The sequence below is a fragment of the Micromesistius poutassou genome (genome assembly GCF_964030765.1).
Source record: "Micromesistius poutassou genome assembly, chromosome: 5".
Taxonomy (NCBI): Eukaryota; Metazoa; Chordata; class Actinopteri; order Gadiformes; family Gadidae; genus Micromesistius; species Micromesistius poutassou.
The window spans coordinates 20,119,925-20,147,268 of record NC_140275.1 but is presented as its reverse complement, the minus strand read 5'-3'; the positions used below and the strand labels follow the sequence as shown (position 1 = coordinate 20,147,268).

General features: G+C 48.4%; 2 protein-coding genes and 1 pseudogene across 4 annotated transcripts; 2 read left to right on the top strand and 1 right to left on the bottom strand.

Moving 5' to 3' along the window:
* The first annotated feature begins 1,678 nt into the window (after positions 1-1,678).
* On the top strand, positions 1,679-2,692 carry LOC311343792 (immediate early response gene 5-like protein pseudogene; annotated as a pseudogene). The gene has a single exon. The product of its transcript is annotated as an immediate early response gene 5-like protein pseudogene (transcript).
* Positions 2,693-3,235: 543 nt separating this feature from the next.
* LOC311343567 (carnitine O-acetyltransferase) lies at positions 3,236-13,000 on the top strand. The gene is made up of 14 exons (XM_084468450.1): positions 3,236-3,367; positions 4,372-4,650; positions 5,168-5,286; positions 6,357-6,410; positions 6,514-6,667; positions 7,009-7,183; positions 8,596-8,774; positions 9,555-9,655; positions 9,777-9,896; positions 10,836-10,958; positions 11,072-11,207; positions 11,302-11,364; positions 11,449-11,586; positions 12,298-13,000. Exons 1-14 carry the CDS (start codon positions 3,341-3,343, stop codon positions 12,502-12,504), a joined length of 1,875 nt encoding a protein of 624 aa, XP_084324576.1. The 5' UTR covers positions 3,236-3,340; the 3' UTR covers positions 12,505-13,000.
* adamts13 (ADAM metallopeptidase with thrombospondin type 1 motif, 13) lies at positions 12,838-26,602 on the bottom strand. Of its 2 annotated transcripts, XM_084468449.1 has the most exons (30): positions 26,424-26,602; positions 26,071-26,137; positions 25,772-25,914; positions 25,425-25,508; positions 25,175-25,299; positions 24,641-24,787; positions 24,115-24,249; positions 23,556-23,706; positions 23,330-23,434; positions 22,659-22,807; positions 22,445-22,511; positions 21,882-22,008; positions 21,574-21,722; positions 21,329-21,449; positions 21,036-21,116; positions 20,678-20,859; positions 19,742-19,898; positions 18,655-18,784; positions 18,112-18,291; positions 17,690-17,891; positions 17,306-17,402; positions 17,090-17,219; positions 16,551-16,733; positions 15,957-16,161; positions 15,223-15,459; positions 15,045-15,186; positions 14,786-14,929; positions 14,372-14,551; positions 13,606-13,781; positions 12,838-13,288 (listed from the first exon to the last, which is right to left on the bottom strand). In XM_084468449.1, exons 1-30 carry the CDS (start codon positions 26,526-26,528, stop codon positions 13,139-13,141), a joined length of 4,251 nt encoding a protein of 1,416 aa, XP_084324575.1. In that variant the 5' UTR covers positions 26,529-26,602; the 3' UTR covers positions 12,838-13,138. The 2 variants fall into 2 exon arrangements, with proteins under 2 accessions (XP_084324575.1, XP_084324574.1); XM_084468448.1 differs by having other exon boundaries at positions 15,045-15,459.
* Between the last annotated feature and the right edge of the window lie 742 nt (positions 26,603-27,344).

Here is a 27,344-nt window from a genome sequence, read left to right as displayed (position 1 = left end):
CAAAAAACAATAAAGACATCCTTTGCCAACAAACGACTTAAATATATAGAAAGGTTGAAGCACAGCCACTCTTAACATTATACCTGCGTGTCACCAGCCTGAACCTAATAATGTTCAAACCAGCTCTATCTTAAAATGAACTGTTCTCCTATTGACACTAATCATGACACAGGAGATTTGATTTGTTGTAATTCAAGTAAAAGAAAGGAAAAAATGGCATAGTATTGAATCTTCTATCTTTGTGTTGCAGTAGGGAGATGAATTGACATTGACTTTATTTCAACTAGGATTCTGGTATCTATTGTTTCATAATAATGCTATCAATGCCATGACACACACACACACACACAAACGCACCCACACACACATATGCCATATGTATTTGTATGGATTATTTCACTTGTGTGGTGTGATGCAGACATGACATATTTTAGTACAGTTTCACACAACTTCAACATTCACACGTAAGCCTGTTGGACACCAAAGAAGGTGTTGGACACATTAGAGACGTCGCATACGGTGACACACAGCTGCTTACTACCGTGCTATCCGTTCAGTCCAAAAGGGTTAATCAAGGGTGAGCTGTGCTGTGATATTAAAACATACCATAGCGTTGTAGTAGCCATTATCTATTTTAAATGACACTGTAATTCAATTACGTGGGAGGTCCTGTCAGACCAAACCAAATCCCCTCAAACAGATTCCTGAACATACTGAGATGCTTTGAAGGAGCAGGCAATGCCGGTATCAACCGTACACCCTCAGGGACATTATGGTGATAATAAGGATGACAACAATAACGATCCGTCCTGCTGTTTCTCCCATTGGACATGAATCAAAGTCAGGATGAGGAGTCAGCCATGATGTCAGCCGTCTTGGTGTGTGTGTGTGTGTGTACACACAAACAGATGTGTGGCGTGGATCTTTGTGGGCACCTGGATCTCACCTTGAGTTTCATTTATTAGTGTTTGTTCTAATGACATCATGCTGCTGGAGTTGGAGACAATACACTACAAGTGTGTGTGTGTGTGTGTGTGTGTGTGTGTGTGTGTGTGCGTGTGTGTGTGTGTGTGTGTGTGTGCGTGCGTGTGTGCGTGCGTGTGTGCGTGTGTGTGTGCGTGTGTGTGTGTGTGTGTGTGTGTGTGTGTGTGTGTCTGTGTCTGTGTCTGTATGAGTGTGTATGTATGTGTTTGTGGAAATTGGAAATACAACTTGGACAGACCCAGTTGCAAACTATGTCACTGATCTTAATGACATTCATGGAAATATCTGTGGGTTTATGTCATATGCTGTCCTGTATGCTGACAGTCTAATATCATTTGTTTATTATATTCCATCCTACTAAAGTAATATTTTGCAAGGACTAAGCCATGCACACCACGCAGACACATTGTGAAATGCAGCATGACAACTCCTCCATGCATCGTGAATGAGGCTTGTAGTGAGATTTGCCTATAACAGACGGTCCGCCTCCTTCCCATTGGACGCTGTCAACTCGAGGGCGTGGCGAGGAAAGATGAGAGTTGCGAATCCATGCCCTTACTGGGAAGACATGGAGCGCTCTGCGCACAGTGTGCTCGAACCAAGTAGAAATCCCTCGAACTAAACGTACACATTTATCGGGGTATAGAAATAAGTGTTTTGAGGAAGTAAAGGGAAGAAGGGTGGACCGTTTTAGGATGGAGTGCGCATTTGACGCACAGAACCTGATCTCCATTTCCTTGAGGAAAATCCAAAGCTCCAGGACGCAGAGAGGAGGCATCAAGCTCCACAAGAACTTGCTGGTAACGTACGTCCTCCACAACGCCAGACAGTTGTACGTGAACAAGAACTTCCCTCAGATACAAAAGACTCATCATCATCATCACTACGAGGATGTATCCACGGCGTGCCAAGAGCAAGACTACCTCGAGCTGTCCGGGAGCTTTACGGAGTTGTCTGACGACTTCTACTGTAACTTTGGCGGGCACGAGTCGGACACTTGGCACTGCGGAGCGCACCAGCCGAGCGGCCAACCTGCAGAGGTGGCGCACCAAGAGGCGCCTGCAGCCTGCGCCATGGTCTCTGTGAGCGACTCGTCGGACGTCATGGTGTCCGATGCATGTTGGAGCTGCTGTACTGCGGAGAAATCTTCCTGGGACTTACCGATAGTTCACACGCAGTCCAACCAAAAGACCGTGCTCGACTTGGACACGCATGTGGTGACCACCGTCACCAACGGATACTTCCACTCTGACTGTTGCGCGCCACCAAAACAACCAACCCAAGGCGCGCAGTGCTTCAGTAAAAAGCGTAAAGTAGACACAAGTTATTATTTTGTTGATCCTGAGTTCTACCTGCCCGACCTGGGGCCGATGCCGGGCAAGAGGACGCGGACTGATGAAGACTTGCAGTCCGATTCGGAACACTTGGACAGCGCAAACATATCCAACATAATCTCGGTGCTGGGCTCCGGAGGACTGTCTGAGTTCATGAGTTGGCAGCATACGGACCTTGAGCAGATATTCGCATCTCAAACTATATGTCTTAAACAGAAATTGTTATCCGGCAGTGGTTGGACGAGAGCAATTGAAGCATTTTGATGTGTCAGATATTTGATTTTGTATAGTTTCCTTACACTTGTTTTCAATTAAAACACAACACTGCAATTCCATATTGTGTGTCGTTGAATAGTATTGGTGACGTGTGGTTCTGAGAGTGATCGTGTCCTTGCTGGAGTCTACTTTTGCACATAAGGCTACTATTTTCATACTCATTCATTTCCACTTGGCCTTTGATTTGCCACACAATAAACGATACTGAAAAATAAACTGGACCAAGTTTGAAACCTTTGTTTGTAATTTTTAATTTTATCATTGGAGTCTGAGTTGAATATGTATATAGTGAAGCAGACGATAGGCTATTTCAAACAGCACTATAGTTGTAACCTATATGCACGTTTGAAGGTGTTGGCCGAGCGCCATCATGTGGACAACACGAAACTGTACACCCACCCGCAATATTTAGTGGGTGCCCCCATATTTATAACAGATCTGCCTTATAATCCCTCAATAGTATAGTGACTTGTCGATGCACTTTGCACCACCTTCAGTGAAAGTCATATTTTTATTCGATACACACAAAACATATCTCCATCGCACATGAAATAACTCGTCACGCGTTCATTGTGGAAGCATGAGTGAAGTGAACTCGTCTCGTCCCAACAAATCCTTCCTCAGGGGGCGGAGACTGGACACAACCCTGGTGTTGATACTTCTGCTCGGTTGTCCTTGAGACATGTCAGCCTGGGCTTCAGAACATGCACACGAGACCCACCTCCTAAGTGCGTCCATTTGAAGACATGTTGGGATATTTAGTTCGAGCTGCGGTAAGTGAACACGCCGTGAATGATTGAGGCGGTGTGCTCGTTTATAAACCCTAGCAGTGTTAGTAACAGGAGTGGGTTTGTTATGATGATCTGAGGTTAAAAGGGGGAGGAACCCCGCACACATCCACGCACATTTCACCCATATATCGATCCATGTATCGACCGATTGAACGCTTCTGTATTCGTGTTTACCTCACCCCTGTGATCGTTGTCACAGAACACATAACCCGAATAGCAATGCGATAGCAATGCGATAGCATGTTCAAAACGGCTGTCAGATCCACATTGCGCGTATTCCCTGACCAGCATCCAGACTAATGCGTTTCTGAAGCGCATGTGGATGACTGCTGCGGTCCGGCTAAACTTTGTATGTATTGACAGAACAAACAAGAGGCCTTCAGCTGACTGCTAGGCCTTCAGTTGTGTTTATATCAGTAAGCAGCAATCGGGTCAAGATTATACCCGTATAAAGTAATGCCAATGTTTCATAACGGGTAATTAGGGCACCCTTTACCCCATTTGTGAGTTTAAGCCTCGGATATTATCGATGGGCCTGCAGATGATAGCAGTCGACAACTTGAGGACAGTTTGAGTAGAAGAGCAGGAACCTGCCGTTCCTTGACCTGGATCATATCAGGACGTACATCTTATCAAACTACATAGCCAAATAATGATGGCAAAAAGTCAAATTATTTTATGAATCATATTACAGTGAGAAGACAATTTATTTATTTATATCCTTGATAAACAATGAATTAAAATATAGCAATCAACGGTAATACAAGTTTATTAGACACAATATTGAGTTGTTCTCAGTTTCAGATCACTATGAAATAAAGAGTGATGTTTTATCTCTTGATTGACCTGGTCCATTTCCAAAACTCTTGACAAACCAATGACGTGGAAAAAACGCATAAAAATAACAATAATCAACCCTAAAAACGAACCCTCCACTGCAGCCCCACTAATCACACAACACCCCCGCCGTCGGTTATCTGTCACAGCTGCGGCCGGGCCTGGGGGGGCGCGCAGCGTGCCGGCTCAGACCAGTGGGGGTCAACCACGTCCCAGAGAGGTCGGTGGTGACCCAGGAGGGCCTGCCCAGGCTGCCCGTGCCCCCGCTCAGGCAGACGTGCGAGCGCTACCTGGCCATGCTGGAGCCCATCGTCAGCGAGGAGGAGCTGGAGCACACGCGCCAACTGGTGGCCGACTTCCTCCAGGGAGGAGTGGGGGAGAGGCTGCAGAAGAGCCTGGAGCGCAGGGCCAGGAAGACGGAGAACTGGGTGTGTGTAGGGTGCAGCGTGTGATGTGTGTGTGTAATGTGTGTAATGTGTGTGTGTGTGTGTGTGTTATTTGAAATCCCATAGTGGAACACACTACGAATTCAGGGTCGATATGTCGTGTTCTGTCCTTGGTTGCTTTCTGCAACAGGATGTTTTTAAAATATTTTTTAAACACGCATTTGATTAGTGTGTGTGTGTGTGTGTGTGTTTGTGTGGATCTAGACAGGGAACATCAGCGAGTATTGTGTCTCACAGACCAAGGCTTCTGGATTTGATCCCCCATTAAGCCCACCACCATGCATTTTTCTTTGCATGATTCCATACTTGGAATCATACTCGGATTCCATACTCCCATACTGATTTCACTGAAAATCACTTGATTCAAGTAAATCTAAAAACTATTTTAGACAAGACGACAAACTCAAAGACAGAAGATAGTAGTAACACGGATCAGACACTTGCAAACAGTGTTTGAGTGTTGATGTTGAAACATGGTCCATTGTGTCACGGTCCCCAGCTCTCAGAGTGGTGGATGCAGTCTGCCTATCTGGACTGCCGCATGCCGGTGGCTGTGTACACCAGCCCTGGGGTGGTGCTTCCCCGCATGCAGTACCGCGACCGCCAGGGGCAGATGAGGTGAGAAACCCCTATACCTGCACGGCTCCTGTCACCACCACAACAACAACAACAACCCAGAGCCATTGTAGTTGAACCGGGTTGAGGCCAGTTAGTAGGTGTTAGGAGGAGCACTATCATTTTGATGTTATTTTAATAATTCTGAATTATTATTTCACATTCTTTTAAGATGATAGCCATAATTGATGTTATGGCCTAATGAATGAATTATTGATTTAATGAAGGAATTGGACCCAGAGATGGTGGGGGTCATACTCTATAGAGATAGTCCTAGCAATTAGTGGATTCAATTAATCAAATTTTATTTTATTTCAATTCACCTCTGACATTATCGGATTTGAGATTCTGGTTGATTCCCCTCTGGAAGATTTACGTTTACTCTTGTAACTAAACGATGATCGTGAACGCGGTGGAACAAGAACGGTATGGTGAACTCAGGCCTCTTTCAGCTGGGATGGACGGTGGCTTTTCACTGTGGTTTGCACGCCACTACAAAAGGCATAAGCACACATGCATGTGTTTGCATTGATGCCCTTGAGAAAGGTGCTCTGGTGTGGCCGCTGTGCTGAGAGGAGACGACGAGGCCTGACTGAGAACAGAGAGAGGCGCTGTTTACGTTTGGTGTGATTCAAGCTCCAGGGTTGTGAATCAGCTGGACCTACGCGTCAACCTTCACGCAGGCTAATCCTGTTCCTCTCGCCGGCTATTTTTGGCGCTTTCACAGCTGGTAAACATGGCTGGGCTTTTTCGGTAAACATGGCTGGGCTTTTTCGGACCACTCTGACCGGTGGGATATGCAGTGAACAATGTAGCACAGCATAGCAACACAACACAGGGCATAGCAAACACTAGCAAGTCGGTCTCTGCTTTCCACCTTGAATATACCATTAGCAACTTATACTTACATATTATTAATATGATGCACACCTCATTCATTTATTGAATTTATTGATTATATAGAATGATTTGATTTGATTTGAAAGGGACCATGTGCAATTAAAAACATAAATGTAACCATTTAATGCATGAGGAAGTATAATAATTTTTATTCATTATTTAATCTTTGTTAGGTTTGCTGCAAAATTGATAACTGGCATCTTGCAGTTCAAAAAGATGATTGACAGGTATGTTTCACAACCAAAACCATAAACATGAATAAAACGGACCCAGTTGTTCTACACTGGTGCCAAACATGACCCCTGAATAACGCGAGGGTCTGTGTGCTAGCGATACCTTGCCTCTGGAGTACCTCGGTGGGAAGCCTCTGTGCATGGACCAGTACTACAAGATCCTCTCCTCCTGCCGGATCCCCGGACCCAAGAGAGACACTGTCACCAACCACGGCACATCCACGCACATCACCGTGGTGCACAACTTCCAGGTACACCAAAGTCTCCTTATTTAAACTTTTTTTTTTTTGGGATTAATTTTAGATTTAGTGTTCTGGCATGCTTGGATCCAACTGACTGACCATAATCTATCAGTTTAAGATACAGAGTTAATACATAATCATATAAATAATAAGCAGATAGTGGTTAGACATCTTGCTCAGGGCTACAGGAAGACCCCAGACAGAGGGGTAACCCAGAACCTTCCAGCCTGTCTTCTAGTCCCTCCTGCTCCATCAACACAGATCCTATCTGATATATGGATTATTATGAGCTCCATCTGATATGAAACAGAGCCGTTGTATGACGCTACAATGACTGCGGCCCCCCTCAGTTCTTCGTGCTGGACGTGTACAACAGCGACGGCTCCCCGCTGACGGAGGACCAGCTCTACATGCAGCTGGAGAAGATCTGGAACTCCTCCCTGCAGACCAACAAGGAGCCCATCGGCATCCTGACATCTCAGCACCGCAACACCTGGGGCAAGGCCTACAACAACCTCATGAAGGGTGAGGCTTGGCTGGGGGTGGGGATGAGGTTGTTGGGGGTGGTGGTGGTGGTACCTTGGGACGGGGCGTACAGGTGTTTGACTGAAATATGGAAGCGATTGAACTCTGCGGCGCCCGTGATTGATGCCTTCTTGCGTTTGTGTCCTAGATACGGGGGGCTGTTGTAACTGTACCCTGCTTTTCTCTTTGTTCAAATCCTGCCAGTGCCTGAAGCTATCGTAGGGGTAGACCGTAGACCAACACATCTCGCTCTGCAGTGTGCTTTTTAATTCTTCTTCACGTTTGTGCACTCAGACGGGCAAAGACTGTAGAGTTCATTTACATCAAATAACACAAGAGGATACAGTTTGTAAGGTCCCACATTTCAGATGCAAAAACAACTCTATTCCATAAACATTTACATTGACATTTACATTTAGGGCATTGAGCAGACACCAGTTAGTCGCTTTGTATCCAAAGCGACTAACAATAAGTACATTTGTCAGAAGAAAGAGAAACAATATATCGCTGTCGGTAATATAAGGATGTTCATAGAACCAAGTGCCAATCACTAACAATCACGCTGGCTGCGTCTCAATTCAGGGGCTGCATCCTTCGAAGGACGCATTTGAAGCATGTTTACGTCACAGCGGCGTGTCAAGGCTGTCCCATTTCGAAGGCTCCTTCAAATGCGGCCGAGATATGCAGCCTTCTTTTCCTGGATTTGAAGGACCCACCGGGTGGATCCTTCACGGCCCAACGTATCCTAAGATTCATTGCGCGTTAGATTTTTTTTCAGAAATGGCGCGGAGAGAGCGGAAGCGGCACCTGCAGCGAATACATGTTTAATGACAAAACTATGTAAAACCATTTTTTAAATATAAAAGTAAGGTTGGGACCATTTTAAATATGTAACTTTATTGTCAAAGTTCAATGACATTAACGCTAGCCATATAACGTTAAACTAATTAACGTTAAGCCAACGTCCTCTCTTCCTCTTCACTCACCGGCTCCGGCGGTGAATCTTCTCCCACTCCTCCATTAAAAGATAAAACATAACAAATAAAATCATGATTTCTGGCTCCATATTTCTCCTCCGCTGTCCGGTTTGAACCGCAGCTGTCACCGCTAGACCGTCTCATTTAACAACGCTCGTTCGGCATTCGGTGTAGAGCCTTCGCGGTCTATGAAGGCCACACCTTCATAGACTGTGTCCTTCGAAGGACGCAGCCCCTGAATTGGGACACAGCCTATGTTAACCCATTCCCCATCGTCAACAAAACCAGCTAGGATTAGATGCTACACAATGCTAAGTACTATTATTAACTGCAAGGACATACAGCATACAATAAGTGCGTACATTAAGTGATTATAGTAAAAAAAAACACATCCTGGTCCAATGGCTGATCCTGTGTGCCGGCTGTCCTCTGCAGACAAGACGAACAAGGAGTCGGTGCGCGCCATCCAGAAGAGCATCTTCAGCGTGTGTCTGGACGCGCCCATGCCCCGCGTGTCTGACGAGCTATACCAGAGCCGGGTGGCGGCCCAGATGCTGCACGGCGGGGGCGCCCGCTGGAACAGCGGCAACCGGTGGTTTGACAAGACACTGCAGGTCAGTGACAGGCTCACCTCAGAATGGAACGTGGACGGTGCTGGGGTAATAGTAACCACACAAAGCTCCGGGTCGTGGGCTGGAGTGTAGGGATAATCATAATAATAATAATACATTGGATTTGTATAGCGCTTTTCTTGCACTAAAAGCGCTTGGGATGTAGTGTAGGGCTGTAGAATAGGGCTGGAGTGTAGGGCTGGAGGAAAGATTATCAAGGATCATTATCAGGAAAGAGATGCCCTGATTGGTCGGGAATAGGCCGGGAGCGGTCTGAGATCTAGATTGGCTCTTAAATAGGCCGGCACAGTCAACCAGAACAGATATTCCACAGAGCATTTCACACTAATGGCTAACAGGTGGCTGTGGCATTTCTAACAAATTAAATTCAAATATAGCTCTTAAATCTTACCCACAGCACATTTGACTGCTAAATGTTAAACATTGTAGGTCTATTTATTTCCTCTACAACCTATTTATTCTTTTACATTGCAGTTAATACATTTATTGGTCCATTTCACTTGCATATCAAGTATACTGCTAAGAATCATCTTTGACCAGAATATTTCCTTTGACCATCATGTTACTAAGCAACTATAAAACTAAAACTTAATCACCTTAGCTTTGGTTTTGGAATTTGTTCTGTCTCATTGTGATGTTTTTACATAGTTCATTTATTCACTTGGGTGTGAGTGTGCAGCACTTTGTAACTGTGTATTATAAAAAGTGCTCCATAAGTAAAGCTACGTACTTACTTGCGTGCGTTTGTGAATCGCGTCCCAGTTCATCGTGGGCGAGGACGGAACATGTGGACTGGTCTACGAACACTCCCCCGCTGAAGGCCCGCCCATCGTCTTCCTCATCGACTACGTCGTTCAGTACATGTGAGTCATTATATTCTGTACACATGAAACCCTTTATCCCCTTTATACCACAGCAGATATCCGCATGGGATTGACCAATAGCGTGATTTCTAATCCATTTGGGTGCTGTGTCCGACCCCAGGCAGCGGCCGGATACGCTACGCTCCCCCATGTTGCCGCTACCCATGCCCCTCAAGCTGCGCTTCAACATCACCCCCGAGGTCAAGAGGGACATCGAGAACGCCAAGCAGAACATGAACATGTACGTGAAGGGTTTATAGCTGTACTATGTGGACGTGTGTGTGTGTGGTGCCTCGTGGTCCCAGTATGTGAACATGTATGTGTCACGTGCAATAGTTATATATATGATATTAGTTATTTAAGAGATAGATCACGACAGGCTGCGGAATGTGCTCATTATACCACAGTTAAGGGGCGTTGTTCATCCCGACGTGCAGCGGAGGGACGGCGACCCCCTTAACTGGTATAATGAGCACATTGCACTGACTGAAGTGATCTATTGCTTTTATAAAACGGTTGCGTAAGTATGGCGAAATGAAAGTCATAGACACCCTCAATTTTGAAAAAGTGAGAAAGTCGGAAAAGCATTTTTTTAACGAACACAAAAAAGTAGTCCCTCCTGGCTGCATGCAAAGTGTGCGGCAGTTGCTATGCAACACACTGTAGCGTCCTTCAGAGAGAAGGCTAGAGACGGTAGCTTGGTTCGCCGGCAATTTAGCCTACTAGCAGTTCACTCACCGTGTGCCTATTGCTTTACAACATTTCCACCCTCTCCAGCAATCAACATATTTTTAGGCTTCAGTGAACTATGCTATTGCTTTTATATATAAATAAACAACAGTTCAAGTTAGGCGCGGAGTGATACTGAACTCTGTAAACTGAATGGGAGTCATAGCTGTGTGTATACGCTCAATATACAACAGTTGGGAACCAATCAGATTGCTTGATTTAAGCCACCCGTTATATAGCAGCATGTTAACATTTGTGTCAAATGATCTCCCCGTATGTAAACGTGTGTGGTGTGTTATTGTCCTAGTATGTAAACATGTGTATTATGGTCCCAGTATGTACACATGTATGTGTCACATGTTATGCTCCCAGTATGTGGACACGTGGAATGAGTTGGTTAATTCGTCATCTCCTTGAATCTCCTCATTAAAGGTTTTATTTTCTCTGGTAGGATGGTCCATGACCTGGATGTGAAGGTTCTGGTGTTTTCACATTTTGGCCAAAACGTACCAAAGCAACACAAGCTGAGTCCTGATGCGTTTGTGCAGATGGCGCTTCAACTCGCCTACTTTAGGTGAGCGTAAAGCCGTGTTCTGAACCTCTTTCTACCACAGCATCACTGTCTGTCTGTATGTTCTAAAAACACAGTATCTACTAATGTCACGCCCCACTCCGCTTTGATTGCAGAATGTATAACATGTGCGGCTCCACCTATGAGAGCGCTTCCTTACGAATGTTTAAATACGGGAGAACGGATGCCATCAGGTCGACGACGATGGATTTGTCCAAGTTTGTGCTGGCCATGGATGATCCAGACAAACCGGTAGGGGTGGAGCAACGCAATCTGTTTGAGTACCTGGATGTTCAGAGCAGATCCAGTCCCTTTCCTTGACCCCCCTTCTCCTGCTTCTCAACAGAACGCAGAGAAGATTGCCTTGATGCGCCAAGCAGTTCAGACCCACCGGCAGACGACCAAAGACGTAAGGCCTTGGTCTGACACCAATCCACCACGTTCCGAGTCACTGAGTCGATGTCACAGCGTTTCTTTTTGTGTTTTTGATCAGGCAATCCACGGGCAAGCCATAGACCGCCACCTCCTGGGGCTGAGGCTGCAGGCTATCGAGGACCTCACCTCCATGCCGGAGATTTTCATGGACACCTCCTACGCTGTGGCTCAGCATTGTCAGCTGTCCACCAGCCAGGTGGGTGGTACTGCTGCTCGGGCCTTCACGTTTCATGTCATAATCGGGGATGTGTTACGAGCCGGCCACAGGCAGGGGCAGGTGTGCTGCGGGTGGATGTTCCCCTGGGTTGGGCCAGAAAGGTCCTCAGATTGAAGAACATGAAGGTATATCGATGACTGGAGTGTTTAAGACCACAGCGTCTTAAACACGATGCCCACACAAATCAATGGGTGACATTATATTCAAACGTCTATCGTTAGCCTCATAGCATAAGAGCATAAAAGTCATATTTTGGACAAATTGTGATATCTAACCTAACTCTACTCTCCTAACGCTGCTGATTCACTGTGCCTCATTGGCTGCATCCTAAGCCAATCAGAGTGCTTTTTTCATTCCATAATCACTAGGCATCTTGACGCTAAATACAAGATGAACGTTAAAATATGACTTGGTCAATTATGCTATGAGGCTAAGGATATGCAAACGTACCTATATGTATATTCTTTAAGAATAAGTATTGTATTATAATAATAATAATGCTGCTCCTTGAGATGATGATGATCATAATCATTAGTTTTTTGGTTGTATTTAAACTGAACTGAAACAAATCTTAATTTACTATGCGTTGAAGTCGCGTGTCCGGGGACACGCGTGCTGAATCAACTGCAGCCAGAGCCTAAACAGACAAAGTAGATCCCATGACCTCTGACCCCCCTGTGCCCCCCTCAGGTGGGCTCCAAGACGGACTGCGTGATGGGCTTCGGCCCCATGGTGCCCGACGGCTACGGCGTGTGCTACAACCCCATGGAGGAGCACATCAACGTGGCCATCACCGCCTTCAACAGCTGCGAGGAGACGCACGCCGCCAAGTACGGCCGGGCCGTGGAGACGGCCCTCCTGGACATGAGGGACCTGCTGGAGGCCCCTGAGGCCTAGAGACTTAACAGGGAGGGGGCCACAGGACCCCCTGTGGTGGTGGACCCCTGTGACCCTGCTCTGTACTGTGAGACGGTTCACGTCTAGACCTGCTGCCGCTGTCGGGTGACGGGTGCATGGGATGCTCCAGGGAAGGGTGAAGTGCATTCCCACTTTGTTATGGAGGGGGGTCTACGGTTCTGTGACCCCCCCCCCCCCCCCCCCTATTCACACCCCCAAAAATGCACTGCATTGATGATCGAAGATGATGACAATATAGCTTATTTTCTTATTGATATTTGTGTTTAGATTGAGTGCTGAGTGTTATAAAAACAGAGGTCAGAGATAGATAGATATATATATATAAATTCCGTATTGTTGTTTTTCTGTGCAGAACAGAGATTGACTATTTCAGACAATGACAATGACAAGACAATGCTTCTGAATGTTTCAGATTGTTTTCCTTCTGACATTTAGCAATAAATGTTGAAGAAATGTGCGTGGTCACAAAAAATAACCGATCCATCCATTGAATCTCTCAGAAGTAGCCTCTTATGTTTCAGGTCACAAAACATAACATATTAAGAACGTTAAAACACCCCAAAATACTCCAAACGTAAAACACGGTTGTTTTTCTAAACCGCTGGTATAAAAGTCACACAAACGTATATTCGGCCTTGAAGCTTCCTGCGGTGTGCAGATAGTCTCCGTGGAACTCCACCTCGGCCATGTTCCCTGAGGAATGCCAGAGGAAGAGCTGAGGACCTTTAAACACCGTGGTCTTCAGGACGTTCATGTCCTGGATCTGAAAATAAACAGCAGGGAAGGAAATTAAAGAGGCAATGCATGATGGTTCATGTCCTCGAGAGTTCTTGTGTGTGTGTGTGTGTGTGTGTGTGTGTGTGTGTGTGTGTGCGTGTGCATGCACGCGTTTGTCATGCATGTGTATATGTGTCCTAGATCTGATCTGACAAAAATATACAACAGGAAAGGAAATTCAAGAGGCAAAACACGACTGGGAGTTCACAAAACAAACCACCACCAGTGACTATTATGCTTTCGGCTGACGATGCACGTGACCGGCGAGGCCGTCTTAAGTTCAGGAGACCCGGCAGGAGGTACCGTGATGTAGGTGGACTGGGCGTCGCTGGCGTGGAGCTGAGGGCTGATGTTCAGGGCCTGGATCTGGATCTGGCCCGAGGGCGGTCCGTTGATGAGCACCCGGCAGGTGTGGTTGGTGCTGGAGGTGGTGGGGTTCTGGAAGACCCCGCTGGAGGAGAACAGCTGGACGTCACAGTCTGCGGGAGAGAGCCAGGGTTTATGTATACATATGGATTACTTTAAATGGGGCCGCATCTCTAACGGTCACACTTTGCATTGAACTGTGTGTGTGTGTGTGTGTGTGTGTGTGTGTGCCTCCGTGTTTCTGTTAGTGTGTGTGTGTGGTATATTATCTCTAATGGTCACACTTTGCATTGAACTGTGTGTGTGTGTGTGTGTGTGGTATATCATCTCTAACGGTCACACTTTGCATAGAACTGTGTGTGTGTGTGTGTGCCTCCGTGTTTCTGTTAGTGTGTGTATGTGTGTGTGTGGTATATCATCTCTAATGGTCACACTTTGCATTGAACTGTGTGTGTGTGTGTGTGTGTGTGTGTGTGTGTGCCTCTGTGTTTCTGCAAGTGTGTGTGTGTGTATGGTATATCATCTCTAATGGTCACACATTGCATTGAACATAAAGCTAGTGCGAGCCTCCAGAAGGGGGATATCTCAAGAAACCAATCCAAACACCGTGAAGCGAATCTGCTCTCCACTGAACTACTGAATGAGTTCTCATAATCAGATACAGGCACGTCGGACAGAATTAGCGAGCTGCTCGCTAGCGTACCCTGGTGGTAGCTCCGCTTGTTGTTCTTCCGGGAGGTGTAGGAGAGCAGCACTCCTTTCCCGGCGCTCATCAGGTTCTGCCGCAGCAGCAGCACGTTGCCCCTGGTGGTCAGCTCCAGGCCCTGCATCTGCCCACACTTCCTCACGAGGGCCAGCCGGTCGAAGAAGACCACAAATTCCCCTTTGAGGAGAGTTGTTCAAATCACAGGACAATTAATACTGACTCATAATTCAACACGCAGTCATAAGAGCTGTATCCTATAGAGACTCTGCACGCTGTCTTGGTAGTTGCCCTGATATTTAACGTGTGCCTTCATTGTTCATGAAGCCGCTTTGGATAAACAGAATGATGCTAATAGTTCCCTACATGCACTTAGACACTTAGGCCAGTGAGCCGCGCTGTACCGACACGTACTGTCTTTGCAACTCAACGCCGCAGACTCCACGCGGAGGCGGATGACCTCGTCCAGGGGCCGGCCGATGGACACGATGCAGCGGCCGACCGCGCGCCGCAGGTCCAGCGTGCCCGACTCCTCCAGCAGCAACCGCCCGCACACTCCTGAACACAGGAGTACACAACGTCCAGCGTACGGTCACCTCTACCGGCTCTGCCCACCTCCTCATGGTGAGTGAATGAGTGAATGAGTGAATGAGGTTTTGAGGGTGCGGCTCACTGGTCGACTGCGTGACGGCGGGGGCGGCGGCGGCGGTGGCGTCGGGCGCCGCCGTGGTCCTGCTCGGAGAGAGAGACGGGGGAGGGGCCTCTGTACTGGGAGGGGCCTCCGTCCCGGGAGGGGCCTCTATACTGGGAGGGGCCTCTGTCCCGGGAGGGGCCTCTATACTGGGAGGGGCCTCTGAACTGGGAGGGGCCTCCGTCCGGGCGGCGACGGCGGCGGCGGCTGTGCTGGCGAGGGCCGACGGGGTGGAGGTGAGCTCCGTGCGGGCGGGGCAGGCCCCCGTGTCACAGCCTCGGATGGTGACGGGCTTGGGCATGTGCATGCAGAGCAGAGGGGTCAGGGGCACCGGGCTGGAGGGGCCCATGCAGGACACACCGCGGGACTGGATGCCGTAGCCACAGGACACCGTGCACTGGGACACACAAAGAAAGACCCCCATCTGATCGCTCCACATGCACAGCTCGCCCACAACAAGGATCACAAGTACAGTCTCGTCCACATGGGCCGTCATCTCATTCGACTGAACGTCCCCACGTCTGTGACTTGAAAGACATTTTTATTTTATTTTGATTTATGGAACCTTTATTTATCCAGGTGAGTCCCATTGAGACCTTGAAGCCTCCTTTTCAAGGGAGCCCTGACACACAGACATAAAGACATTACACAAAAATACGACAAAACGTAGAATCAGAGCACGTAGACATTGCACAAAATTTTGACGCATCACAAAAACAGAGCACAGAAAAGACAGGTTCAACGAAACATACTTAACACTGGGAAGATTAGATTACAAGAAACAGGTAAGACAAAAGTAAGACAGATAACGCATAAAAAAACACACTGCAAGGTTTAATGGATGCCAGGTGTGGTCTCCACCGGGGCGGGGGGGGGGGGGGGGGGGGGGCGTACCTGGCTCCACTCCTGGACCTCCCACCTGAAGGTGCACAGCTGGACCAGGCAGGGCACCGTGGTGGCGGGCCTGACCGCCACGCGGCACTGCACCTCGGGGACGGCGCTCTCCCTGCCGTGGACGAACTGCACGCAGGCCACGGTCCGGAGGGCCACGCCCAGGTTACAGGTCACCGAGCAGGACTGGGTGCCCAGCACCTTCCACCTGGACCGAGGGACTCGAGGACGAGAAGAGGTGGTTAACGTCCCCGAGGGTGCTGCTGCTGTGTGTGTGTGTGTGTGTGTGTGTGTGTGTGTGTGTGTGTGTGTGTGTGTGTGTGTGTGTGTGTGTGTGTGTGTGTGTGTGTGTCTGGAGGAGTGTTTGTGTGTGTCTATGTGTGTCATGCATGTGTGTGTGCCTGTATGTGTTTGTGTGCTTGTTTGTGAGTGTGTATGTCTGTGTGTGTGTGTGTGTGTGTGTGTGTGTGTGTGTGTGTGTGTGTGTGTGTGTTTATGTGTGTGTGTGTGTGTGTGTGTGTGTGTGTGTGTGTGTGTGTGTGTGTGTGTGTGTGTGCGCGTGCGCGTGCGTGTGTGTGTGTGTGGCATTAACAACACCTTGCTGGGCAGCTGTGTGTGTTACAGGGCACCACCGCTGGGGGCCTGGGAGAGGCGGCACACTCCCCGTCCTCCACGATCTCCTCCTCTGCACCCGCCTCCGAGACCCGGGCGCAGTACAGCACCCTGTTGGCCACGCCCCCGCCGCAGGTCGTACTGCACACACCTGGCTTGGAGCGCCACCTGGTGGTCAGGTCAGGTACAGCCAACCTCAGGCGCAATCAAGAATTTTAAAATGACGGATAGAGGAGAACAATTGATAGGAGCAAGGGTTAGAGGAATCTGGCACGAGGATGGTAACAGGCAGCAACAATCAAAGCACCTTTTGGGGGCTGGGATTCTCGATAGACAAACAATCTCTAATCAATTGCTTGGTTTTCATCGGATTCAAACATTACAAAATCGAAACATATTCGGTTTTGAGACTGTTTCAGTGCATATAATGGATCCATTTGACATACTGATTGTATTGATTCACATGGAATCAATAGAATCAGTATACTCAGTATGCTACAATACCAACAGGTGCAGTTACTCACACTGGGGGGCAGGGGGCGGTGTTGCACACCTCAAAGTCAGGCGGCGGTTTACTGGAGCCCTCACAGTGCAGCTCAGGCACGCCCAGTGTGGTCCGGTGGTCCACGCAGGAGAACCACAGCTGCTGGGTTCCTACACGAGCGGAAGGCTGTGGGTTTGGACTCGACCAAGGGGTGATTTGTGAATGAAGACAAAACGTTCACGCGGACGGAACTCACCGTTGCCACAGCTCTTGGAGCACTGGCCAACCACGGGGCTCCACACGTACACAGGAACCTGTTTGGAGCGTGGAATCATACCAGAGCCCTTCACCTCCTGGGTGACAGGAGAAACACACACACACACACATGACTCTAGTGATGAACAGTGGGAGGATTGATACCAACACATCCTCTAAGCTAAAGACTAAAGAACTAGCTCCTACCTCCCCCGCCTGAATACCCTAACCCTTATAAATCAATCTTCATCTCGCTAGGATGGAGGGGCAGAGTTCAGAAAAATCTAAACTCTATAACTGAATCACTTGTGCATTCATAACCTAAAGGTGTCTTTCACACAAGAGACACTTTGGACAAGCGCTGGAAGGAGGCCCTGTGCTGTACCTTCCTCTCTCGGTCCCAGCCCAGAGGACACACGTCCACCACGCAGGGGACCAAGTCAGAGGGCTTGACCTGCTGCGGACAGAAGGCGTGATCCACAGCCACCTCCTCCTGGCCGTCCTCCGGACGCACGCAGGACACGGTCCGCTGGGCCTCCCCTGGCCCACACACCGCCGAGCAGAGTCCTGGCTCTGACACCCGCCATCTGGGGAGGCAGGCTTCTTGATGACCACGTAAACATGCTTCGTTGGATGGTTAAAGCATTGGTAAGAGGCCAACTCATATCTCTGTCTCTCTCTCTCTCTCTCTCTCTCTCTCTGTCTGTGTCTGTGTCTGTGTCTATGTCTGTGTGTTGTGTCTCTAAGTATATTTACATTCAGGGCATACATATATATATATATATATTCCTATATATAGATGTCTACCTGGCAGGGCAGTGTTGAAGGCTGCATGCCTCAGAAGCGTGCGGGGCTGAATCAGACAGACATTCAGTGACTTGGACGTCTGCAACGTCTCCTCCCTGTGTTCTCACACACCTCACAGGGCGCACTCTGTTACCCCCACCACAGGAGGCACTGCAGGGGCCAAACGCCCCCGCCTCCCATCTGTAACGCATCACATTATACCTGATATACAACGATACAAAAGGGGGAGATATATAAAGGCACGGCATGTATAAAGCACCCTTCAAATGCAAAGGCAGGAATCCAATTCAAAACAACCAATCACAGACAATGAAAGACAACCATTTACAAGAGAAATGGGGTGAGAGAGAGAGAGAGAGAGAGAGAGAGAGAGAGAGAGAGAGAGAGAGAGAGAGAGAGAGAGAGAGAGAGAGAGAGAGAGAGAGAGAGAGAGAGAGAGAGAGAGAGAGAGAGAGAGAGAGAGAGAGAGAGAGAGAGAGAGAGGATTGGAGGTAGAGAGAGTGTGACACTTGAATGAATAAGCAGAGTGATTGGGATCACGACCTTGGTGGACAGGCAGGGAGATGGCAGGGTGTTTGAGGAGGTGCAGATGAAGGGAGAGGACCACACTGGATCTCCTCCAGAGGCCCCTTGGTGCGTTCATCTGCACAGACAAACAAGCTCTGCCGCGTACCTGGGAGACACAGGAACACGGGGAAATGAAGAACCACTTCAACGGGAACAAGTGTTCGTGTCGAAGGCTGTATCAGGCTGTATCAGCACTGCTGTCCAAATTCACAATACCGGAGATGGTTGTCTCCGCACCCTCCTCCCAAGACCCCAAGCTCACGGGGGTTGCCAGGTTGGGGACACTAAACAAACACGAGCGGAAGACCAGCCGAGCACAACTTATTATTTTGCAACAAGCCGAATTATTCTATTTTGACAATGACAAGCAACGTTGAGTGTTGAACAGCTGCTCAGTATACTTTTTAATGTTTAAATTTGTATTCCAGCTCATGAGGCATCCATCTTGAATGGGGTTAGTGAAATGGAAATGGTAAGATGAACCCGTGTTTTAGCATTAGCATTGAGCGTTAAAGCATATAACATTTCAGAGAGGCTGAGGATGAGGCAGTTCAGGTCAGGTAAAACCTAGTGAAACCTCAGTTGATCCTGTTTGCTTGCTTGCTTCCATGGCTGCAGCACGCTTTGTTCATGTGCCAATTTGTTTGAAATCTGGCAACCCGTGGTACTGGGAGAACAGGGAGTCACAACACGCAGGCAAAAACCAAAACAAACGTTCCAACCCGCAAAATACACGAGGAGAACCTACAGCATTGTTGTCGGGTAAGCCATATTCTCGTCTAGACATGTTTCCTTTGATTTGATGACATATGATGGTCATTATACAATTTAGTGCAGTAAATGTGTTTAGCTCCTTTAAGATCATAGGTTTACAGAAGAGAACTAAGAACGTTTAGGACGCCATTAAAACACATGAATACCCTCATGAAGTCAATTTTATTTTTTTTGTCTTTTAATTACATTATTTGAGTTTCTATATGTCCATATCACATCCATATTCTATATGGATGTGACTTCACCAGTAGCAGGATGAGCCATCACCAGTGACAGGATGTGACCTCACCTGAGCCACATGTGACGGAGCAGGGGGTCTTGGAGATGGACCACTCTCCCTGGGGTTTGGTTTCCTTCAAATCCTCATTTCTGATTGGCAGGTAGAACTGGTAGCTTATGTTTGGGTTGGTTTTCTCCCCATATTCTTTTCCATATTTACGATAGACCTGCCAAAGAAATGATCAAAGTGTTGATTCACAATATTGGTTTATTCAAAGTTTCCTTGGGCCTTTGGGTTGAATCAACCTCTGCTTTGGGTTGATTCTGTTATCAAGACAACCTCTGCTTTGGGTTGATTCTGTTATCAAGACAACCTCTGCTTTAGGTCCACTACTTCAGCTGACACAATGTACACAGAGGCAGGTTTTGAGTCCATACTAGTGGTGGCTCGTTCGCAAACAAATCAGTTCCAACGAACGACTCTTTAAAATGAACGAACCGACCTGATTCGCCGCTCTTGTTCGACGTCTCGTTCATCGTCGTTCGTTCGCCGAGACTCGACTCCCAGCTCCACCCACTAGTCGCTGACTCGCGAGTCGCCGTTCGTTCACTGACTGTGTTTAGCGGTGAGGACTGAGAAGTCACGAGAGCCAGCCGGGCAACAACATGCCGATCCCGACCATGAAGCGCTGCTCAGTTAAAAGGAACTTAGTTCATGTTGTGTTGATTGATGACCGTTTGCACCGTTGCACGATCGTGATTCGTTTGAGAATGAGAACGAGGGAGGAGCTGAGTCTGACCGACTCGGCTGAGAACGTGCATTTGCGATTCGTTTGAACGAGAACGAGGGAGGAGCCGAGTCTGACCGACTCTGACTGAGAACCATGATTCACTGCTACCAGAAATGCGAACGAACAAACAAACAAACAAACGACTCTTCTTGGCGAACTGACCGACGCAAACTGATTCATTCAAACGAATCATGAAATCCACCACTAGTCCATACCTGTATGTGTGTCTCCTGTTCTATTGGCCCTGGCAGAAGAAGCTCCTCCCTCTCGGGCAGAAGGTCAGGGGTCAAATAGATGAGGAACTCCAAGTGGCCATCATCTAGCGGTGAGGGGTGTGTGGTGTTGAGCGATATGCTGCCTGTCCCCGACACCACGTAGCGATCTCCCACCATCACAGCTGGGAAGATGAACGACATCATTAGCATTAATGAGGTCATTTGGTTTTCAAACGCTTTGCTGTGATAGCTTCTGATCCAGAGGTGGCCGGTTCGAATCCTGCAATGTGCCTATAAAAACATGCAAAAGTCCAGCAATGAAGGCCCTGATAACACCACGAAAAGCCTCTGTACTCACCCATATGGGTGAAGACCGGTGCGCTGTTCACAATAAGCACCTGCGTTGCATTCACAGGCAGTGAAAGAAAAGTCACGTACTCTGCAGAAACAAAGCAGCAAGCTTTAAAATGAGTGGGAGGCTGAAACTGAAAGTATTTCGCTTTTTAATTGATATCTGTAACACAATTGCTGACCCCTATAAACCCCTATAAGGGTGTGAGTGAGACTATACCACACGTCCTTAAGGGAGTGGATACAGGGAGAGACGCGGTACAACTACAGGCCTTGTCAATCGGCGGACAGAAGCGCTACCTCTGGCCTGACCCGCTCCGTACGAGCCAGTGGTCAGACGGCAGGACGAGCCATCTCCCCCGCACACCCCGCAGGCGTCGTGGAGCTTCCCAGAATGCAACACTCCATCACATCCAAACAGCTTTTTGAAAAGGGGACACGGGGGGGAGCGAGGGAAAAGAAAAAAGGTGTGAATCATCGACCACGATGACGCACAAGCCTCACCATGAGAACAGAAGGTAATTGCTGCGTTGCACTGCGACTACCTGACACTTCCCTCTGAGACAAGCCGCCGTGGAGCCGAAGGGAGCGGGCTCGTCGCTCTCACAGCGCGTTCCGTCGGTGAACCGGGACCCTCTGCTCACGATGAAGTTCTCCCCTTCTGACTGGCACATGAGGCGGCACTGCTCGTCCCCTGGTGATGAGACGCACAGAACAACAAAGAAGAGACGGATGTACTGTAAAATTAAACAGTAAATGTATTGAAACTCCGTCCACGGCACTGTTGACCAGTGCTGTGGATCGGCTATTGCGTGAGGAAGAAGCAGCGTGTGGACAGCGACGGCGGCTTCACCTGTGATGAATCCAACGGCGGGGAGCCAGGTGTAGAAGGAGGCGGGGTTGGGCAGCAGGGCGAGGGGCTGGGGGTCCGTCTGTGAGCACTGCAGGGCCATGAAGCCCAGCTGGGTGCCAGCACAGGGCTGTATGGGTGGGGGAGATGGAGCACACAAAACGTAAGGTCGTTGCAACATGTATGGTTTGAAACATGCACCGATCAATGTTACAGCATAAACAAATATTCAAGCAACTCTCTGGTAGTGCTTCACAGTATTACTTCCTCTCTCTCTCTCTCTCCCTCCCTCTCTCAAGATCAGTCTAGGACGTTTTGAGATTGTTGCCAAGCAACTGATATTGCCAAGCAACACGTGTCGCGGTTGCCAAGTTATTAGTCAGCGCTTCTGGTTTCTGTCAGACGAGGCTTTTCTGCACAAACCGACCGACCTTCTGCTGAAGACCAGGGAATCCTGGCGCCGCCACGGATCAATGATTTGCAGGGTAAACAAACAACGGCTGACCTAGTGTATGGACGTCCTCTGTGAGCAACATAGACAGAAGCCACCAGGAGCATGAGCCTACCCTCCGCCGGTGACAGAGGTCAGCTTCCACGTCCGGGCCCTCACACCCCTTCCCTCCGAACGCAGGTCTGGGACGCAACATCAACGACAACAACAACAACAACAACAACAACAAAGGCTGTTATTGCACATGGAGGAGAAGGGCTTGGATTACTGTGTACCGACTCGGTGCGTGACTCATGGTGTGACTCACGGCCGGGCTGTGTTCTCCGTACCTGGGGTTGTTGCAGTCCCGCGTGCGATGGCTGACGCCCCCGCCACACATGCGGGAGCAGGGGGAGAACTCGGACCAGCTGGACCAGGCCCCGTGGACCACGGAGGAGCTGAGCTCGTCGGGGGCCACGCAGCGGCCCTTCAGGCACCACTGGTACAGAGAGGGGGGCGAGGAGACGGACTTTAGACGCCCCAGATGGGAACGTTGGTGGAACAACACAATGTACAGGACGGTAAAAATATAAAAAAAATATGATGTTTTGTAAGTTGTTTTTGTAAAAAAAAAGGTAAATAGGAATAAAGATTGAGCACTTCGGAAACACCCTTGTGTTAAAGTTACAGAGCATCTGGTGCTGGTAAGAGATATCGTTTGAGTGTGTTTGTTAGAAATGCCACAGCCTTTGGTCATCATTTAATGTGATACGCTGTGAAAACGTGTATTTTGAGTTGACTCCTTCTCCCTGGGAAATTCATGACCAATCAGGGCATCTCTGTCCTAAATGGTTCTAAGAATCCATATTTCCTGTGAGTCACAGGTGCAGGTGCAGGCACAACTTGCTCTCTTGCTGCTTTCTATTCTTTGTTTTATCCCGAATCGTACCCTTAATAACATTATCAAAGGGCTCTTCAGTAGTAGGTCTACACTGGACCCAGGACAGAGCAGTAGGCCTACCTGTTTTGGTCCACACTCGGTTCCGTCCAGCAGAGGAACCAGCAGGCGTTTGCAGGAGCTCTGGTCGCCCACATGGACGTGGCAGGACAGGACGCGGCACGGGGGCTGGCCACGGAGACGGAGACACGTTGTTACCGAATGTTTTACAAAGTACCATCTATGTGTTGGTTTGTTTCCCATTTGAAACGCCAGCCGGTGGCTCCCAGCATGCCTGGCGCGCCAGCACCTGGTCAGGGTTGGAGAAGGAGCAGGCCCTGGCCCCGCTGCCGAAGGCGATGCGACACTGGTCGTCCACGCCGTAGTACAGGCCCGGCTTCAAGTCTTGCAGGGAGTTCCCCGGCGCCGGAGGATCGTTCACACATTGGGCCTTTCCTTCACTAACAGCAAGGATTTCACCGTATTCAAAATCATTTCCAACGTTAATACAACAGATCCAACAAACTGACACAATGGCCTATAGCTGATTAGCCTGGAATAAGATAATAAGAAATAATTGAAATGTCAGTGTACAACATATTCACTGTCGGAACACAAACACATACACACAAACAAACATACTCCCACACACACACACACACGCATGCACACGCACATGCACACACACACACACACACTAAACAAAAAACATTCCAGATCACACATCCTGCTACAGGGACCAGATGAGGAGGGCCCATCAGCCCTCTCAGCAGTGTGTGTGTGTGTGTGTGATGTGGAGCTGTGCACAGCTGGCCGCCTCTGGGCCCAGCTGTGCCGGAGCCAGCAGACGGGTAGGAGGAGACGGGCACCTGAAGAAGGCCAGCAGCTGCTGCCGGCTGCAGGCGGACCAGGTGAGGTCCACGCTGTTGTAGCCCCCGTCAGACGCCATCATGAAGCCGCTCCTGCTGCAGGCGTTCCCCACGCCGTCGTGGTTCACCCCGAAACTGGGGCGAAGAAAAAAACAAGGAAAAAATCCTTCACTGTAAGGAACGCCCGCAAACATTTGTTTCAAACTGGGGTGAAGGAAGGACAAATAGAAGAAGACTGTAAGGAATGCTGTGTTCAACATTTGCTTCAAACTGAGGCAACAACATGCCAAGAATTGTAAGATATATTATACATATATATATATATATAGTGTCAATGTCTCTATTCACAATATATCACTGTTTTCTTTGTGGATAAATAGTGTTGTGACATTTGACATCTGACAAATGTATACACATGTATGTATGTAATGTATGTATACACAAAAATGTATACACATTCACCCTTCAAATGCATTTTATATTTCTAGCATCGCTCCCAACCCATCATAATGCTGGCGCTCTATACCTATGACCGATTTCGTGAGCGATGGTGATGCCCAGATCAAAGCCTGTGTCCTCGGTGATCACGCAGCTCCAGTCGCTGGAACAGGCGCCGCCCAGCTGGGTCACGCCCCTCACCAGCTTGTTCCCGTCGGGCAGCGCCAGGTCGTACCTGTCGCACGTCCCTAAACATCAGCCCGTGAGCAGGAGCGTTCCTGAACGCATCGTACATGTGGGATGGCATGTGGCCCAGGAAGGTAGAGCAGGTTGGCTGGTAATCGGGAGGTTGCTAGTTCGATCCCCGGCTCCTCCTAGTTGAGTGTTGAAGGGTCCCTGAGCGAGACACCTAACCCTAACTGCTCCCTACGAGCTGGCCATCGCCTTGCATGGTTGACACTGTCGTGAATGTGTGGATGAATGTGTGAATGTTAGGCGATATCGTACAGGGCTTGGAGTGGCCACTGGTTAGAATAGCACTACATAAACGCAGTCCATTTACCATTTATTTACCATACATTTGTTGACATGTGTGAGCATGCGGCGAGACGAGGGACCGTACCGCGTGATGTACAGCAGCAGGTCGGCGTGCAGGGAGTCGGTGTCGTTGAGGGGGTTGATCTTCCGGCCCCAGTCACACACGCTCTTCAGTGAAGCGGAGATGTCCGGGGACATCTGGACATCGGGCTGCGGAGGAACGGACGGACGGAGTGAGAGACGTGCTTGGAGCTCTGTGGTGGAGAGATAAGACGGAAAGTAGGGACAGAGAATGTTGTGGACGCTTGTTGAGAGTCCAGGTAGGAGCTGCTAACCTCTGGTTCAGACAGGATGATCATGCGCACCAGGTGCACCCTCATGTTGGCCCCCAGGGTCCGGTCCCTCAGCAGCTCTGAGGCCTGGGGGCAAACGTTCATCTCACTATTAGATTAGTTTTGCATTTATCCGATATACCATCACGCTGTATAAATCCATACAACAAATCAGCTTATCCTTCCATTCTTTCTTTCCGTACCGCTAGCATCCCACATAGATTATCTCTGTAAGTGATTCAATCTATTCAAATAGCATGAGTAGGCCTAAATCCCACGCTGTCCCCAGATCAGCACACACACAAGCTGCTGTACGATCTGTACGTTCTGCCCGTGTGTGTGTGACGCACAATGTTGAGGTTGGTGAGGACGTAGCGCTCCGTGTCCTGCCGGTGGGCGTGCTGGACGTCGGGCGCCACCACCACCAGCAGCTCCAGGTGGGTGGTGTCCGGGACGGGGGAGGACCGGCGCCAGCGCCTCTGACCCGGGGCCGCTGGGGGAGAGAGAGTCTGTGTTACCCAGCGGGGAGCCGACGGTGGAGGATACAAAACTAGTTTTGATTGAATAGATAGAGGATAGAAAATGAAATAGATAATGAATGAATGGATGACTTGGGACGGCTGACTGCAGTGACACTAGCCATACATACTGGATGTAGCGGACGTGGCACTGGAACGAGAAATACTGGACGTTTGGTGGGGTAGGGGATGTGACCTCTGAAGTGCAAACAAACAAACAAACAACAACATTTTTGGGATAAACTACATTAATGACAGCTATGGAACTATTGAACATTTTATATTTAGTTAGTGAACCAGTAAACACACAAACATACATGGAAACAATCATAGTACAGAGACACAAACACCGACCGACAGACATACATACATACAGACATACAGACGGACGGACGGACGGACAGACAGACACAATGTGATAATTTCAGTTGGGATCAACGGCATTTCATGTGACCACGGTCTACCCAGTGTGTTTTCTACCTACCTCCTCAAACACTGAAGGCCTCAGCGGAACAACAGAGGCTGGCCACAGCAGGAGCAAACAGAACCACCTCATAAACACCATGTTTCCCCTCTGGAACCCCCACATATACAGCACTTCCTCCTGGTTCAACTCTGCTCGTTGAGGCCTAGTGCGTCCTCAGTGTGCAGTCCTCACTATTCAACTGGATAGGACCGAGGTATTGGGCAGGTTTATGTCAACACTAGGACCAAAGTGGAACACTGGCAGACCGTCATATCTCTGTGGGAGGGGGCGAAGGAAGATCAATGATTGTTGTACTGTTTTGCTCTGACTAATGTTGCACTGGATACATCCTGATCGATTTGACTCTTGAAAAATGCTTAGCCGTGTTAGTATAGTTATGGTTTAGGGCAAAAGGAGAGGAGAATCTTCTTATTTTCAAGGATGTTGTTGTTTATATGATTGGGAATAATAACAGCTGTCTGTGTTTTCAGTCGTTCAATATCATGATATGTTCCGTATCGCAGTCTCAAATTCTCTTCACTTTTATTGTAATGTCATAGTATAGCCACTAGATGGCAGAAATTCACATATTTTTCTACATCCCCGCCTATTGGATTGCATATTGTGACGATCTTTCCTTCTCTTTTGAGTTTCGAGCAAGGAGATGACCCTGCATGGCCTCATGCTCCTACTGTCAGAAGATGTCCCAATGTTCGTGACTAAAATGTATAGCTCAATTTCATTATCAAAAAGACATCTTCAATATCTAAATCATTGTGAAATCTATTTAGGTATACATTGAAAAAAATATATACTTTGTTGTAAAATGGTATATGCATATATGTAATTTTACAAATTCACTAGCTATTTCTGTTACCTAGTTTCAGAGTCTGTTGGGCCTATATGCTATTTAATGTCGATACAGGGTCAGAATTTAAC